Source organism: Platalea leucorodia (genome assembly GCF_965183815.1).
Source record: "Platalea leucorodia genome assembly, chromosome: 4".
Classification (NCBI taxonomy): Eukaryota; Metazoa; Chordata; class Aves; order Pelecaniformes; family Threskiornithidae; genus Platalea; species Platalea leucorodia.
The window spans coordinates 41,596,468-41,611,402 of record NC_138826.1 but is presented as its reverse complement, the minus strand read 5'-3'; the positions used below and the strand labels follow the sequence as shown (position 1 = coordinate 41,611,402).

Sequence of the window (14,935 nt, the reverse complement as noted above, 5' to 3'; positions counted from 1 at the left end):
ATTTACCTATTTTAGCCCACAAACCAAACTCAACATGAACTCTTTCAAGGCAGAGTACAGGGCCTCCCTGGTACGTGTTCTCAGCATACTACCACACTTTGCAAGATCTCTTTTAAAGAAGCACTGATGTGTACTTAAGCATATCCTAACCTCAGACACCCACAGAAAAACACAAGAATTTTATTCAGTAAAAAGAAGTCAGCATAGAGAGTAACTACTTTGATATTTACTGACAGGAAGTGAAAAATGGCTCAGTCTCAACTTTTTGCAAGCCCGAAAGGACATCCAAAACTTTCAAGACAAGGGAATTTAAAATAGCTATCAGGCTGGAGGACGAATACGTCACTTAGTAAAAGCTTTGTAAAACATAAGCTACAAAAACTAGGATTTGTATGAATTTATTAAACCTTAATTTGGGGAGTGAGGGGTGATCCAAGAGAAGATAAAGGCAAGCAGCAAAACAAAACACAAGGCCATCCTAATAAAGCATTTCTCAACCAACAAGTCCCAAGTAGATAATATTAATTTCATTCTAATGAGATCTAGCATTTTCTTCCTCTAAATGTTAGTACAAAAAAAGGACATTACTTCTTTAACTCACCCACACAAGAAATTAAAGAATAGAAAATACACAACTATTTTGATTCTAGCCCGATATATACCCAGACAATGCAATGAATTAAGCAGAGGCCTCTAAGAAAATTAATCATGCAATTAAAAGCTATTATTCTACAGCTCCACAAAGGCAGAATTACATTTATGAAGACATTTCTTAAGTACTTCACTACAAAAAAATTGGATATTAAGCAGTTTTTATGCACTGCTGCACGTTGGGGCTGTGAAGCTGGGACTTCATCTTTAAAGGGAACAATGCCAGCTTTTGCAACAGTCATCATCCCAAACACAGAGCAATTGACTTCAATTTTTTAGCTGCACAGTCAATTACCATTTGAATCACAGAACCTACTACTGCAGCTACGTTGCCTAAAAATCATTTTTAAGATAACCTAGATTTATGCAGCACGATACACGGCTTAATTGCACAATTATTTACTTCCATTCTACAAAACATTTTTTCAGGGCCTTATAGGTGAGACAGTAAACGAGGCAGATGATGACAGGAGCAAAGAAGATGCTAGCTTGAATTAGAAACTGGAACAAGGATTTGTTTACATCTGAAATACCAATCTGGGACTAAGACACATTCAAAAACTAACAGCAATCTCTGAACCCAAAGTAGAGTCAGCCACCCACAAAGCATTCGTGTTTCAGAAGAGATCCTGCTCTACAGGGCCACTTACGAATGTTCCCGTATTTTCAAATCAGTTCCCTTCTTACAGTCTGGAAATCACCATCCCAGTAACTCACACGAATGCACAGATGTGCACAGCTTTAATCCCAAAAACCTTCACAGAAGTGCCAAATCAAAGGAGCCCACAGCTACCCTAGTATGTAAGATGAGGCAGCAGGCACATCCAGCAACCGCTACTCACAACTCCAGGCCATCCCATTTACCCCCTCCAAAAAAGCTATGCAATAATTAACCTTCAATATCCACCCTCCATTAGGCACAGTAAATGAATACAAATCACATGTAGCTCCAAGTTCCAGATTACTCGCTGGGTACTTGAACTAGAAAGGAGGTGGGCTTTAAAAGGGAGTTATGACTAATGACACCAACTTTGGTCTGTAATGTACTTAAGGGATTTGACAGCTCAACTGTCTATTCCCTCCCTCTTCTTACAGTTTGTCAGAACACACCTATTGTCCCTTAAATCATTATACAAGAACCATTTTCTTGTTTAAACATGTTGTAAGGGAAGACTCTAGGCTAAAGTACCAGGGGTATAATTTTTCAGCTTATGCAGTATTAATGTGGCAACAACATTAATCCATTAAAAATATAATTTCATTTAAGAAACTATTCAGAGATTCAGAACTGGCAAAAGCAACTCGGTAGACTGAAACTTTACATGTAAAATTTCAACTTTGCAGTTATTACATTCTGAAGTTGCTTTACATTTTTTAGCACAGGGGTTTTTAACATAATGTGTTAATAAAACACATTCTTTCAGTCATATTATTACTGAAAAAAATATATCACTTGCTTCCACAATAAAGTGGATTTAGGGATCCAAATCATCCTACAAGGAAGAAAACGGAAAATACAGTCACCTCTCTTCTGGAAGAAAATTAGAAAATTCTGTATTCCTCTACAGTGTTTTAACACGTCATTTACCAAATACTAGCCTCCTCTACAGCAGTCACCCTACTTCAAAACCTTTTGGTAATTAAAAAAAAGTTCTTAAATGAGATGTATTAAGTGTAGCACTGGATAGCACAGGAAAAACATTTTTGTCCCAAAGAAATCTGCTGATCACCAGCCTAGCTGCCATCAAGAACCAACTAATATTTCCACGTGTATTACACGGCAGCAATAATAGCCATTTCAAGTGTTTCATAAACTCCACACTCAAGGCTATATCCTTTCGTTAAATACGCTGTAACTGTCTCATGAAGTCAGTGGAAGTCACATGTAATTATACTGAGCACAGAAAGGCTTTCCTGACTAGCACAAGTTCCTAGGAAGATGCACTTTCACAATTAATCAACCTTCTTCAAGACTCAAGCTGGACCCAGTCTTGACACATGGCCAACCAATTACACCAAGAGTTAAACCAAGAGCTTAATGGGTAGGATTTTCAGAAGTCCTCAACGCTTACAGTCAGTAAGAGATAATGAAGATGAACTTGGATTTTTCCTTAAAAAAAGAAATGCTCAAACCCAGTACCAATCCTAGTAAAGCTTGCACTTTATTCAGCGTTACCCTCTTAATGTTTAACAGCAAAGCTTTGGATGTTCTGAAAATTACACACACTTAACTAAGTTTACAAACACATTTCAATGAAGATTGCTTCAGTTGTGTTTTTTCTAAGAGGTCACCCTATAAGAAGATTTATAGGGTGTCCACATTAGCTGTACTCCTTTCTTTTCCCACCTTGAAAAGAACATATAGCCAGCACTTCAACAGCAGAGCTACATGAAACCAAGAATCGGTTTGCAGCTTTTGTCGATTTAAAAGTATGCACAGGCAGTTATTTTTTAACTTCATGTTTAGCTTGTGCAAACAGTCTCCAGCAACGCTGCACATTGATTAAAAACTTCTGATGATGCAAGATCAAGTAATTCATTAGGAAGCCTGCACTACATTTAAGCAAGAGCAAAGAGATGAGCTGTAATTTGTCAAGCATCTTTTAAGTCCCTTTCCGAGCAACTGCAGTCAAAAAGCAGGGCAGAAAGGGGCTGGGGTTACTTTGAATGGGTGCAGCGAGGGTTGCACAATGGAGCACTTGCTCGAATGGTGGGGGTTTTGTGCATAGGCTTCAGCTGTCAAACAACGCTATCCACAAATATGCATGTACTATGACAATATGTCAAAGGGGGTTTTTTTAGGTTGTGAGGAAATGTAAGTGATCCAGCACATCTCTAACCCCAGAAGAGAAAATGCATGAACACACTTGCATCACCACCTTGCTTTCTCCATCTGGACAATTCAAAAATCTTTATCCTTGGTAAGTGCAGAAAGATCAACTTTCACAGGATCAAATACATCCTACAGCAAGCAGGTAACTGAATCAAACTCTGAGTAGTCCCCAGCCAGTACTGTTTTACTGCTGTCTATTCAGACAGACTTCTTAGATGAATTCAGAGCAAAACTGGCACTAATCTTCTTGTCCAAAACCCAAGATCATCCCAGGCTCCAGAAGCAAAATGAGTCTGTCGGGCTCTTAACACTGCTAAGTAACATGGTTTACTCCAGAACAAAGAAATACTTTTCCACCAATAAAATGCGTTGCCAGCTGGTTTCTTCTAGTTTCTTCTAAATCCTTACCAGCCCTTACTGCGCTTGTGTGCAAGAAAAACTTGTTACAAAACATCTAACAAACTTCAATTTTAAAACGAAACCAAATATTTTAAATGAATGGCATTTCCAACTCAGGCTCTATTTTTAAACACGGTACGTACCTCATGCCACTAATTCATTTTTTTCCTGGAAGCTGAGCCATTTTGAGTGAAGTCACATAATTTAAAATTTCATTAAAGAGCTTTAGGACCGCAAATAACATAAAGCAGTATGATATTCTAAGAAGCTTCCACTCACAATTTTAGTGTTCTCTGCCTTTCCTTCTGTGAGACAAACTACATGTGAGACTTGTAAATAAACTGCACCCAGCACCTAATCTTTACTGAATATTGCTGCAGTTCATATGACTATGTAGGTCACAAGCTACACGTGCTTCAATTAAGCATCAGGGTAGGCATGCTCTACCCTACGCTCAGGCTAGATGGCCATTTTCATGCATAACAGAAGGCCTGGAAATATAAGACAAAGTTTTACCTAAGCTGTAACAGGCACAAGAAGCAGTTACATGATTTTTTCCACTTTAGTCTCAAATAGTTAAGCCACTTGCTAAACTCAGTTACGCACAGACCTCTTAAGACACAGGCAATTAATGCAACATGCAAGAGCTGCATGCAAGCATTCTCTCTTCACTGTTCCCTGCAGTAAAATGGTCAACAACCAAGCCGCACAATTTCAGAAATACCAAAGATTACAGTGCCTCAGAAAACATGCTGGCCATTGCATCACAAAGAAATGCAGCCATCTTAGAAGCCATTAATCCAAACTTTCCTTCTCACCCGTTTGCACCAAAAGGTATCCAGTATTACAGAAATGAAATAGAAAGCCAAATAAATCAGGAATAAATACAATATCTGAAATAAAGCATTAAAAAGGTGATTTAATATCTCCATCTTTAAAACCCTTTCCTCTTCTAATTTAAAAATATTTTTTCCAAGAGGTGCATAAAATGACTGTTCAGAAAGAAAAGAACATTTGATTAGATGAAAAGTAATGTCAATATTTTTTTAAAGACACTTGTTTCATAATTAGCACATAGGACTATTCTCGTATTGTGTACGTAAAGCTACTGATTTTGAGAAGTCCCCATTTCCCTTTCCTAAAAAATCCTACATTATCCACATAAGAATAATTCTTAGCCAACTCATCAGGAACTGAGATTCCCAAGCATGATGCACTGTACCATACATACATCAGTACCAGTTTTAAAAGGATTTGACACAGCCCAACAGAGGAACAAAAAGAGGTCCTTGAAGAGGACTTTGCCACTCCAGCACCTAACCCAGCCTGCCTTTTGGCACTTAGATGTTCCCTGCAACGCCTTGGGAGAATCAGCCGTGACGGAAATATAAAGACTGCAAGTCTTTGTCCACCTGCGACACTGAGACATGAACCCTCCCTCAAAGATGGGTAGAAGAAAAGACAGACTACAGAATATAGGCTGGAGATCAGGCACCTCACCTGGATTCACTGTAGATTCATTTTATTCTCCACCTCCTACGGCCCAGGTAGTAATCACCAGCTACTATTTTGGAGCCACCACCACTGAACTACTCGTACAAAAATATTTACTGCAGGAGGAATTCACACTTCCATTTCCCATATCCCAGCTAAATGCCCAGATCACTGGGCTATCCAACTTGTGTCAGTCTTTCTCTCTTAGCTTGACAGAAACAGCTACCCTGAAATAACTGCTAATCTGTAACAGGGGACACTCCTACAGATATGGGTGAGCAGGGAAGCAAAGCTAACCAACAGCAGAAATGCAGATGGTAGCTTGTTTCGGTCTCAAAATTTTAGCTCCAGCACACAGTGAGAAGTACCTCTGAGAACTTAAACCCTGGTCCTCCTACCATGCACCACATGCCTTCCCGAACAGCTCACTCAGGTTTCAAGTTTTCTCTCTCTTTCATCTAACATCGCGTGGTTGGAGAGCTAATTCCCAGCTCAGTCCTCTGTCTATACGTGTAAGAAATAAATAGATTATTTACCAGGTACGATGAGCAACAACTCCATCAAAGCCCTGCAAAAAGAACATCGCCAAGAAGCCTGCACAAAGCGATAAAAAATTAAACTTTCACTTCTGCAGCAACGTCAGCCTTCAAGCTAAGCCATTATACCGTACAAGCAGCAATCTTCATTCATTAATTATCTGTTCAAAATGTGCATCCACCAAAAAAAAAAAAAAGACTGTGAGTATAAGCTTCTTCCAAAGATATTTTTGCAATCATGAAAAAAGGCCTTTTCTATAAACTTCATGACAGAATTGCAGCCTTTTAGAAAAACCACCGTAAGCCCAATGTTCAGTGGCCTACTTCTAATGTAAAATTCTAAGAATAAAATGAGCAACACAACAAAGTAAAAAATAAGCAATAAACTCCATTTGGCATATCATTAGCAACATTGAGTAAGAAAATCCGGGTTCAACATTCACCGATTTTCTTGCCAGAAGCATATCACCAGTTAAAAACATCTGTTTAGGTCAAAAAATCTCTCCCTACCAATGGTACATCTGGGCGAAGATAGCCAAAACACCGAACTCTTCAACTGTGAAGGCAAAACCTCATCATTTTGCCACCACTTAACTCTTTTCATAACCCTTAAGTTTCCAGCAAACTCATCACTCAGAGAATCAAAAACTCTAACTCAGACTTCTGTCGTTAAGTCAGCAGTAAGTGCTGCGCTGGCCTATGTCAGCGTTACAGCTGCCCTAGCTGCAGGCCAAGTACAAACATTTAAAAATGCAAGCCTAAAATTGTATTTTATCAGTACCACAAACAGAATGCAGGAATTACGTACTAGAGCTGCTGCTTTTTAACTAAAAGCTCCGCATCCACCTGCTGAAGTCAAGAACCTTTCAGGCCATTTTAAAGCCACCAAAATTTTAGGCCAAGGCTCAATGCAACAGCATGAGCTCTGTACTAGTTACAGGTCTTACCAGTTTTGATCCTGCCCAAGAATCGGGATTTATTTGTAGCGCTTGCTATGACACGAGTTAATTGCTCCAAAATCCAATAAATTTCACCCTGATCCTGGTGAAGAACAGAAAGCGCTCTCTCTATAGGGACAAGTCTAGCTCTGAATACTAATGTCAATAGTCATTTTTCCTAGGACGGTTCCAACTTTTAAGTGAGGTTCTTGCTGCAAAACCTCTCAAACACAGTAATGATCTTTCTCCACCACACAGAAAGACTATGCCCACAGCACAGCCCCTACATACCATTAACTCTACAAGGCATTCAAAGCTAAACATCTGCCTGCCGCTGCTACAGCACATCTGTTCAAAAGGCCACCAAAACTACACACTAGCAATGCTTCTCTATGGTTTGACTCATTAGTTGTAACTGCATACTAATTACATATTCCAGAATTACACTCCTCTCAGTCCTCCTCGATAAGACCCAATGTGCTCGTTTGTAACACATCCTCCTGTTTACTGTATCTGATATTATGCCAAGGCGCAGCTCATGCATCACATTAGGAAAAGAGGTATTTTTTTGATTTGGAAGAAGCGATTGCCACCTCTTGTCATCAAGCACCTTGCCGCATTGTACTGCAACTGAGCACGAGCTCTGCCTTACTGAATGTATGGAAATCGGGGCAGAGGACACAGGCTTCACCTCTCCTGCCATGCAGACTGAAGCAACCCGAGTACAGTGACAGGCCTGCCACGATTATATTTGCAATTTAAGACGAGTTACTAGACGAAAAATAAAAAGTGCTCTGGACGTGAGGCACGGCAGGACAGGCGTATTTGCTATGTGAGCCAAAAAATCAACACAGCCAGAGATAAGCGGCAGACCCGCGGTGCTCCGGAGCGGGCGGGGGCACCCCGGGCCGGGGGGGGACAGCACCTCCGTGACACAGGGGTGTCCGCAGGCAGGCAGGCTGGCTCCAATCGCCAAGGCGCGCTAACGTTAATCCTCGCCATCACGGAGCTCCCGTTAACGTGCCCGGCTGTCGGGCCCCGGCTCGGCGGCCGCCCGGACAAAAGGAGGCCGAGGCGGCGGCGGGGGAGGGCGCGGCGACCCGGGCGAGCCCCGGCGGCAGCCGCCGGCCTCCCGGCGGAGCGGCACCGGGAAGCGCGTTAGGTAACCGCCGCGCAGGTCTGATGCAATAGCTGTACGTGCAGCGCCCGGTGCCGGGCCCCGTCGCCGCCGGGAGGATACAGGTCAGGTCCAGGTCGAAGCCATCCTCCTGGTATCGCCTTTTGTTCCTGCTGACGATCTCTTTGATGATGGCGGTCATGTCTGGCAGCCGGGGGCCGCTCCGGGACAGCGCGCAGGGGCCGGGCGGCGGCGGGGCGCGGGACCGGGAGGCGGCGGGCAGGCGGCCGCCGGGCGGCCCCGGGCGCGGGGCCTGCTGCGCCGGCGGCTCAGCCCCAGGCGGGCCCGCCTCCCCCCGCGGCAGCAGCAGCGGCGGCGGCGGCTCCCGGCGGCGGCGGCTGCCCCCTCCTCCTCCTGCCGCCGCTGCGCCGAGCGGGGCGGGAGCAGCGGCGGCGGCGGCCGAGCAGGGAGGGTCCGGAGCCGGGCCGAGTCCCTGAGGGTGCCGCCGCCGCCGCCGTCTTTGAGGCGAGCGAGGCGGAGGCGGAGAGAGCAGCTCTCCGGCGCTCCGGGCCCCAGCAATGGTGACAGCGGCGCGGGGCGCCCCCCCGGCCCGGCCCCGCTCCGCCCCGCTCCCCGCCCGGGGCGGCGGCAGTAGCGGCGGCGGGCCCGGAGCCGCGCGGTGGGGCCGCGCCGCCGGGCGGGCGGGCGGGCGCTCCGCTCCGCGGCGGGGCGGCGGTAGCGGCGGCGGTGGCTCCTCAGGGCGTGCGGACCGGCGGCGCGGCCTGGCTCATCCCCCCCGGCCTGCTCCGCGCCCAGCAGCGCCGCGCCAGCGCTAGACTCCCATCATGGCTGCAGCTTCCGAGAGGGGAGGCAGTTCCGCCCCGCCCCCTCCGCCGCCTCCGCGGCCCCGAGAAAGTAGTCCTCCACGAACCGACGAAACGGCGAGCCGCCGCCCCGCCCAGCCCCGCCGCCTGCCCTCGCCCCCGCCCTCCCACCCTTCTCCGCGCCGCAGCCCGGGTCCCGCCGCCCCGCGGGGGGAAGAGGAGGTGGTGGGCGGAGGGATACGGGCGGCGCAGTGAGACGCCGGCGCCGCCGCTGAGACGAGCGGCGGTGCTGCGACAGGTCACGTGGGCGGTCCGCTGCGCTCGCGGCGGCCCCTCCCCCCGCGGGCGGAAGTGGCCGGGTCGGGCCGGGCCGGGCCGGGCCCTGAGGTGAGGCGAGGCGAGGGGTAGGCCGGGTCCCGCCTTTCCCCTGCCGCCAGCGGGCCCGGCCTGCGGGAGCCCGCCCGTACCGCCCGACCCCTGAGGGGAGGGGGAGCCGGGCCCCTTCCTGCCTTTCGCGCTCCTGCGGCCTGCTGGCGCTCGGGGCCCGCGGCGGGCGAGAGGATGGGGCTCACGCCTCTTTCCCCCCCGTTCTCCAGTCAGGTCGCCCCGTGGCGCGGGTGGGTGCCACAGCGGCTGCGCCCGCCCCGGCGGGGAGCCTGGGCCGGGTGGGGGCCTGCGCGTTGTCTGACCGGCGGGGGGGGGGGGGCGGGCGGGCGAGTGAGTAACGGGCACGGTGCTGTCCCGAGCCCCCGGGGGGAGGTGGGGGGGTCAGCCCATCGCCCGGGGCCTCGTCCTCCCCCCCCCCCCCCCCCCCCCCCCCCCGCCCGCCGTTGTGCGGTTTAGCGTAAGGCTGAGTGAGCTGAGCTGGCTCGGAGTCGCTGCGTTCCCTCCGCCCGCCACGGTACGTGAGCACCTACTGCCCCCTGCAGCCGCCCGGGCCCCGGGGGAGGGGATGTGGGCCACTTGCTGCCCTCCGTGCCTGCCGGGGCCGCCGTCAACCCAGCACGGGGGTAGGAACGTAAAAGTGCCCCCCCCCCCCCCCCCCCCCGGCTCACTGGTCGTGCCCGTGGTGTTTCCGTGGAGCTTTCTGTCCCGTCCCCCCCTTCCCCATTGATCACAGTTATCCTGATTGGGGGGGGGGGGGGGGGGGGGGAAGCGCTGTCTCTGAATCTCCAAATCAGCCTTTAAATTCCTCTAAAACTTCAGCAAATGAGTCCCATTGTACAAGGCTGTTCACACTCTCTGCTGAAAACTCCTATTAGAAGTCTTTGGGAATTGCCGCTGTTAATGATTTGCAGGAAAATGACCATCAGGTAGCCATTTGCAGCCTGAGCTGCTGAGCAGGAACGCTGGCTGCGGTCTGTTACCAGTTTCCATCTTTCTCACAGGTTGGTAGGGCATATTTTGAGGGGGGGTGTGATTTTTTCCTTTTGTGTGCAGACAGGTGAAATATTAGCCTATTGAGGTAATACAAAACAAAATTTTAAGGCAGCTTGGAATGTATGACTTCTGTAGAGTGTCAGGAATGGAACCTGCTAGAGATCAGCATTTGCCCCAACTGCTAAGGGATCAGGAGAGAGCTTGTCCGATAAGACGTTTGAAGAAACGGAGTTACTAGGCAAAAAAATTTGTAGATTTGACTTCCTCAAAAATACTATCTTCATGTCGTTCTCTTGTTGGGCACTAAGTAATGTGAGGGATATCCCATGGAGGTCAGAGATAACATACCTTCGAAGGACGCCTATTTAAAGGGAGCAAGAAGGCAGTTGTTTGTTTTATAAAGGGGTGATGGACATCTCCAAAAATCCGCAAGGAACAGAAACGAAAGAAAAATGAAACCACTTTCTATACAACTAGAAAAGAGATGCCATGGAAAGGACCAGCCTGATGGGAAGAGGAGAACCCATGCACCCCTTTTTCCCTTCTCTCCATGAAAAGCAGATGACAGGCAGGTATCTCCCTAAAGAACAGATCCTGGTTTAAATCATAAGTCCGCCTCAAATGTTTTTGAGGCTGGCAGGGAAAGACACCTTGCCGAAGAGACTTTTTATCTTGCTAGGCCCATTGGACCACGGTGAAGACGGCCCTCGCAGGAATATGAGCGGGAAACCTCTCCATAGTTTGCTGAGTGATTGCATTACCCAGGGAATGGCTATCAAATACATTTGAGCAGGGCAACTTGGAGAAAAATAGCACTCACTTGCATATTGGTTGGATGCTATGGCACTCGGCAAGTCTGGCAAGTAGGAAACATGAGATAAAACATAGTACTCCATGTGTATGAGAAGATCTATTAAATATCAATTTTTGCATATATAAATTAGGCAATACTTTACAAAACTTTCCTTTTCCTTTCTGAGGAACAGCAAAAAGGAATTCAAAAGTGCAAGATAAATTCAGTGTCTTGTTCAGTCTTTAAACAGCTTTTAAGAGAGGTGCTGAAGTCTGGCTGCAGATGGCTGGCGCAGGAAGAGGAATGGAAGGGAAGGGTGAAATGCTATGCTTTGCCTTTAAGGGCTCAAAATAAACTGGAACATAAGGTGGAGGGATTTCCTGGGTTGCTGCAGCCTTCAGCCTTTGCAAATGCTATATTATATAATTCCTTTCATAAATGTATCAAGTTTCATCTTAAGATCTTTTGCCACCATTATTCCCACGGAGAAACTGTTCCCAGAACCTTCTTCTGATTTTCATGCTAAATATATTTGTGACTGGTTTGTGTCCATTTATTCTTGTGCCAGCACTGGCCTTAAATAGCTCCTACTCCATAGCATTTACCCTTTTTACCCTTTGTGTGCTTACAGGCAGAAATGTCCCTTTTTGCTGTTGTCTGACTACGCTAAGATCCCCTAACTTTCCACTCTCCCTCATCTCGGCAGCAACTTTCTGGTCCAGTTTCATTATTATTTATTTCTCTTCAATACAGATGACCAGAGTGGCATGCAGTGTTCCGGAAGGTATCTTGCCAGCGCCAAGGACAATGGTGTTAATTCCTTCCAAACTCTGCTAGGAACATTGCTCCCAAGACCTGTCAGGGCCTTGTTTTCGTGATCATATTAGCAGCTCATAGTTATTTTGGGATCGCCTTGTGTGTGTGCAGTGAGATTGTACTGTTCCTTTCCCAAACTTCAAATGTATGAAATGAACCCATGAAACCTACTTTTAGGTCCTGGACTCGGAGGTTATCCATAGACAAATACAGATGTGGCTAGCAAATCAAGACCATCTTTGAAAACAGTTCTGAAAGCCCTAGAGTCCTAAGACTGCCCCTCTCTTTCTAATATCCGACTACATACATGTCGCGAAGAAGTTGATATGGCTTAATTGAAAGTCCTTTTGCTAGATTCCCGATTCCAAGTCAGACCAAGGCTAAAAAGCAGTCTGAGCAGTTGCTATCTATCGGTGACCATTGTGTCAGCAAGGCCTGGGACAGATTTTCATCACACCGTGCAGCGATGATCTTTGTAACAACAGCCACTGAAATCTTATGATCCAACCTGCGGGACAATGCCAGCAATTGGTATGATAGGGAAAGAGAACATAATTATGCCACAGTTAATATTAATGCTGTGCCTCCATCTTCGACTCTGCATAGAGTTGAGGTCCCACTTTAAAAAGTTAGCTGGAGGTCTATGAAATGTTAAGTTACTGAAGAGGTTGGACAAGGACTGCTTGCTTTGCCATTTCTTCAATATAAAATGTAAGGGATCCAGATGAAGCTAGCTGGCGACAGTTTCAAAACAATAGAGGTAGGTAGTGTCATGGCGTGATGTTAAATTGTGGGACTTGGCTACAAAATGCTGCAGAGGCCCAAAATTTTTGAGGAAAGAGTAGACAAATTCATGAAAAAAAAGGCTATAAAATACAATGCATCCTCTGACTTGAGAAGTCTGATCTGCAAGTTGGTGAAGCTCAGAAGAGTCTTCTGGGGAAAAAACACTACCTGCTTTTGCCCAATTATGAAGCCATTCCTAGGCATCCCCTTTCCTCCAGCTTTTTCTTTACTTTCCCATCTCTCATTTTGTTCTTCCCATACACTTTACCTTGCTTTCCGTTTATCTCATTTCATCCCTGTTCCCTCTCTCTGTGTTTTGTTGTTCCCTGTGTCTTGCAAACCCCCTTCCTACCTCCAACCACCACAGACCCTTCTGATTTTAACATACCCCTCCTTTCCCATCTTGCGCCTGTTCAGGTCACGGGCAAAGCTCAGGTCAGCCTGAACTGACTGGAGAATGAAGTTCACAGAAAATAACATGCTTCATAGCAAAGCACCCCACAGTCAAAAGCAAAACAGTACGTACAGCCTGTGGCCTTCATCTTGCCTTCTCTGATGAGTTTTCCAACTACACTAGGTCCTTTCAGTGACCTTCTAGTCCTGTATTGAAGAGCTACAATGTCCTGGAGTCCAGCCAAGTCATCCATACATTCGATTTGAAATTTTTCAATTTGGGGGAAATTTGCAATCTCGTTTTTCAATATCAATCAAAAAAAAAAAAACCCAAATGTTCTCTTTTTCCACAGCTGCAAAACCAAAATTGATGAAAAAGTATGCCGAATGAGTTTCAACTTATGTTACCACTTTCTAGATCTGTCCTTAAGTAGGAAGCATGCTCCATGACCCAAAGTAGCCAAGGCATGCCAAGCACTTGGGGACAGCAGCTGCCACAAAGACCTTTTTTTCTCCAGTATAAACCCATGATTTCCAGTACATTTCTCTTTCAGACAGATGATACTTTTACTAGAAGGTATAAATTGAAAACTAAGGCCCAATTCACATTGCCACGGGAAAGGAACAGTCTGTCAGCAGTAGGCTGGTTGTCTCTCCTGGCTCCTGCAGCTCCTGGTCAACCTGGTGCACGGGCAGCACAAGCAGCGGCAAAGCGACACCTCGCTGTGGCCAGGTCTGTGCAAACAGGGAGAGCTCTAGGGGTACCAGAGGGATGGAGACTTCACGGAGACCTCTGTGGGGTCAGCTTCTAGAATGAGTTAAGTCCTACGTTGAGCCTTCAGCAATGTAAAGGTTTTGAGACTCTCCATTTAGGAAAGTAGGATGAATTTGGTGTTTCTCACCATTTTAAAGAAATATTTGTTCAAGAAATTATACTCTTTCAATACTTTGAGAAATTAGGACCCAATCCAATTTACGCATTCTGCATCAACCTCACCTTCAACCTGGCCCTGGTCAGCTTCTGAAAAATTGCATCTCTCAAATTTTTTTTAAGTATTTTTCAGCAGAGGATTTCTTTCGAAGGTTACCACCACATCTGTCAAATAGCAGTGACAAAATGTAGGTTTCGAGCTTCTGTTACTTGTGTGTGTGTTTGCATTTCTCCTTAATTGCAGCAAAACAGATGTCACTTTTTTAAGAGTGGGAGAAAAAACAGAAGGGTCCTAAATATTTTCCTATGGTAATGGTAATTCGAACACAATGGCGTTTTCCTAGTGCCTGAAATGCAGACAGTGGAATGATTGATTATCCTTTTTCTATCCACAAGGGGTGATTGCAAGAACGAGTATAAGCCTCAAATTAACAGCAAAAGCTGTCAACATCACTGATTATATCTAGGTCATTTTTAAAACATCAAAGGGAAACCATTCACATATTCTACATAGATTAAAAAAAAAACTAATTCTCTAGAAGATTATAATCTTATTTACCATCAAAGACCAGACGAGCAGCAGAAAAGGAAGGCCTTCTATAAATCAATAGGTGCATTTAGACATTGATACATTTATTTTCTGATAAAATACACTTTTTATTTGGAAGAGCTATAGCACACAAAACAATAAAAGGGAATACTGATTCATCAATACTGATGAAAAAGTTGTTTCAAAACTTTTTTTAATTTTGGGGGGGGGTGTATATTAATCCAATAAATGGAACTGAATCAAAACTGCTGGAACAGTATTTTGGTAAAATCACCATCACTTTGAGAACGTGAGTATTTTTTTGCATGTGGATGTAACAATGGGAGCAACATGCACCACCGAGGCAGTGATGGATGGATACTGGTGGGGTGGATGACGTCCCACTCGGGTCGCTGGAGAGCGCGCCTAGGTTTCAGCACCAGCCAGGTCAGCTGTGGGAAGGAAATTCGACGTCATGTTCTCTGCCTGAGGTGGTGTTGGTGGAGCAGGTACGG

At 46.2% G+C, this 14,935-nt stretch overlaps 1 protein-coding gene across 3 annotated transcripts in view; it reads right to left on the bottom strand.

Moving 5' to 3' along the window:
• The window catches only part of PTEN (phosphatase and tensin homolog), a 49,384-nt gene extending 41,112 nt beyond the window's left edge, over window positions 1-8,272 (bottom strand). For 2 of the 3 annotated variants that reach the window (XM_082309002.1, XM_082309003.1), the window contains exon 1: window positions 8,092-8,271. In XM_082309002.1, the coding sequence (XP_082165128.1) occupies window positions 8,092-8,170 (79 nt within the window). In that variant the 5' untranslated portion in view covers window positions 8,171-8,271. Of the gene's footprint in view, window positions 1-8,091 lie in introns of all 3 variants that reach the window. The other variant, XM_082309004.1, reaches the window with a different exon arrangement.
• Window positions 8,273-14,935: the final 6,663 nt, after the last annotated feature.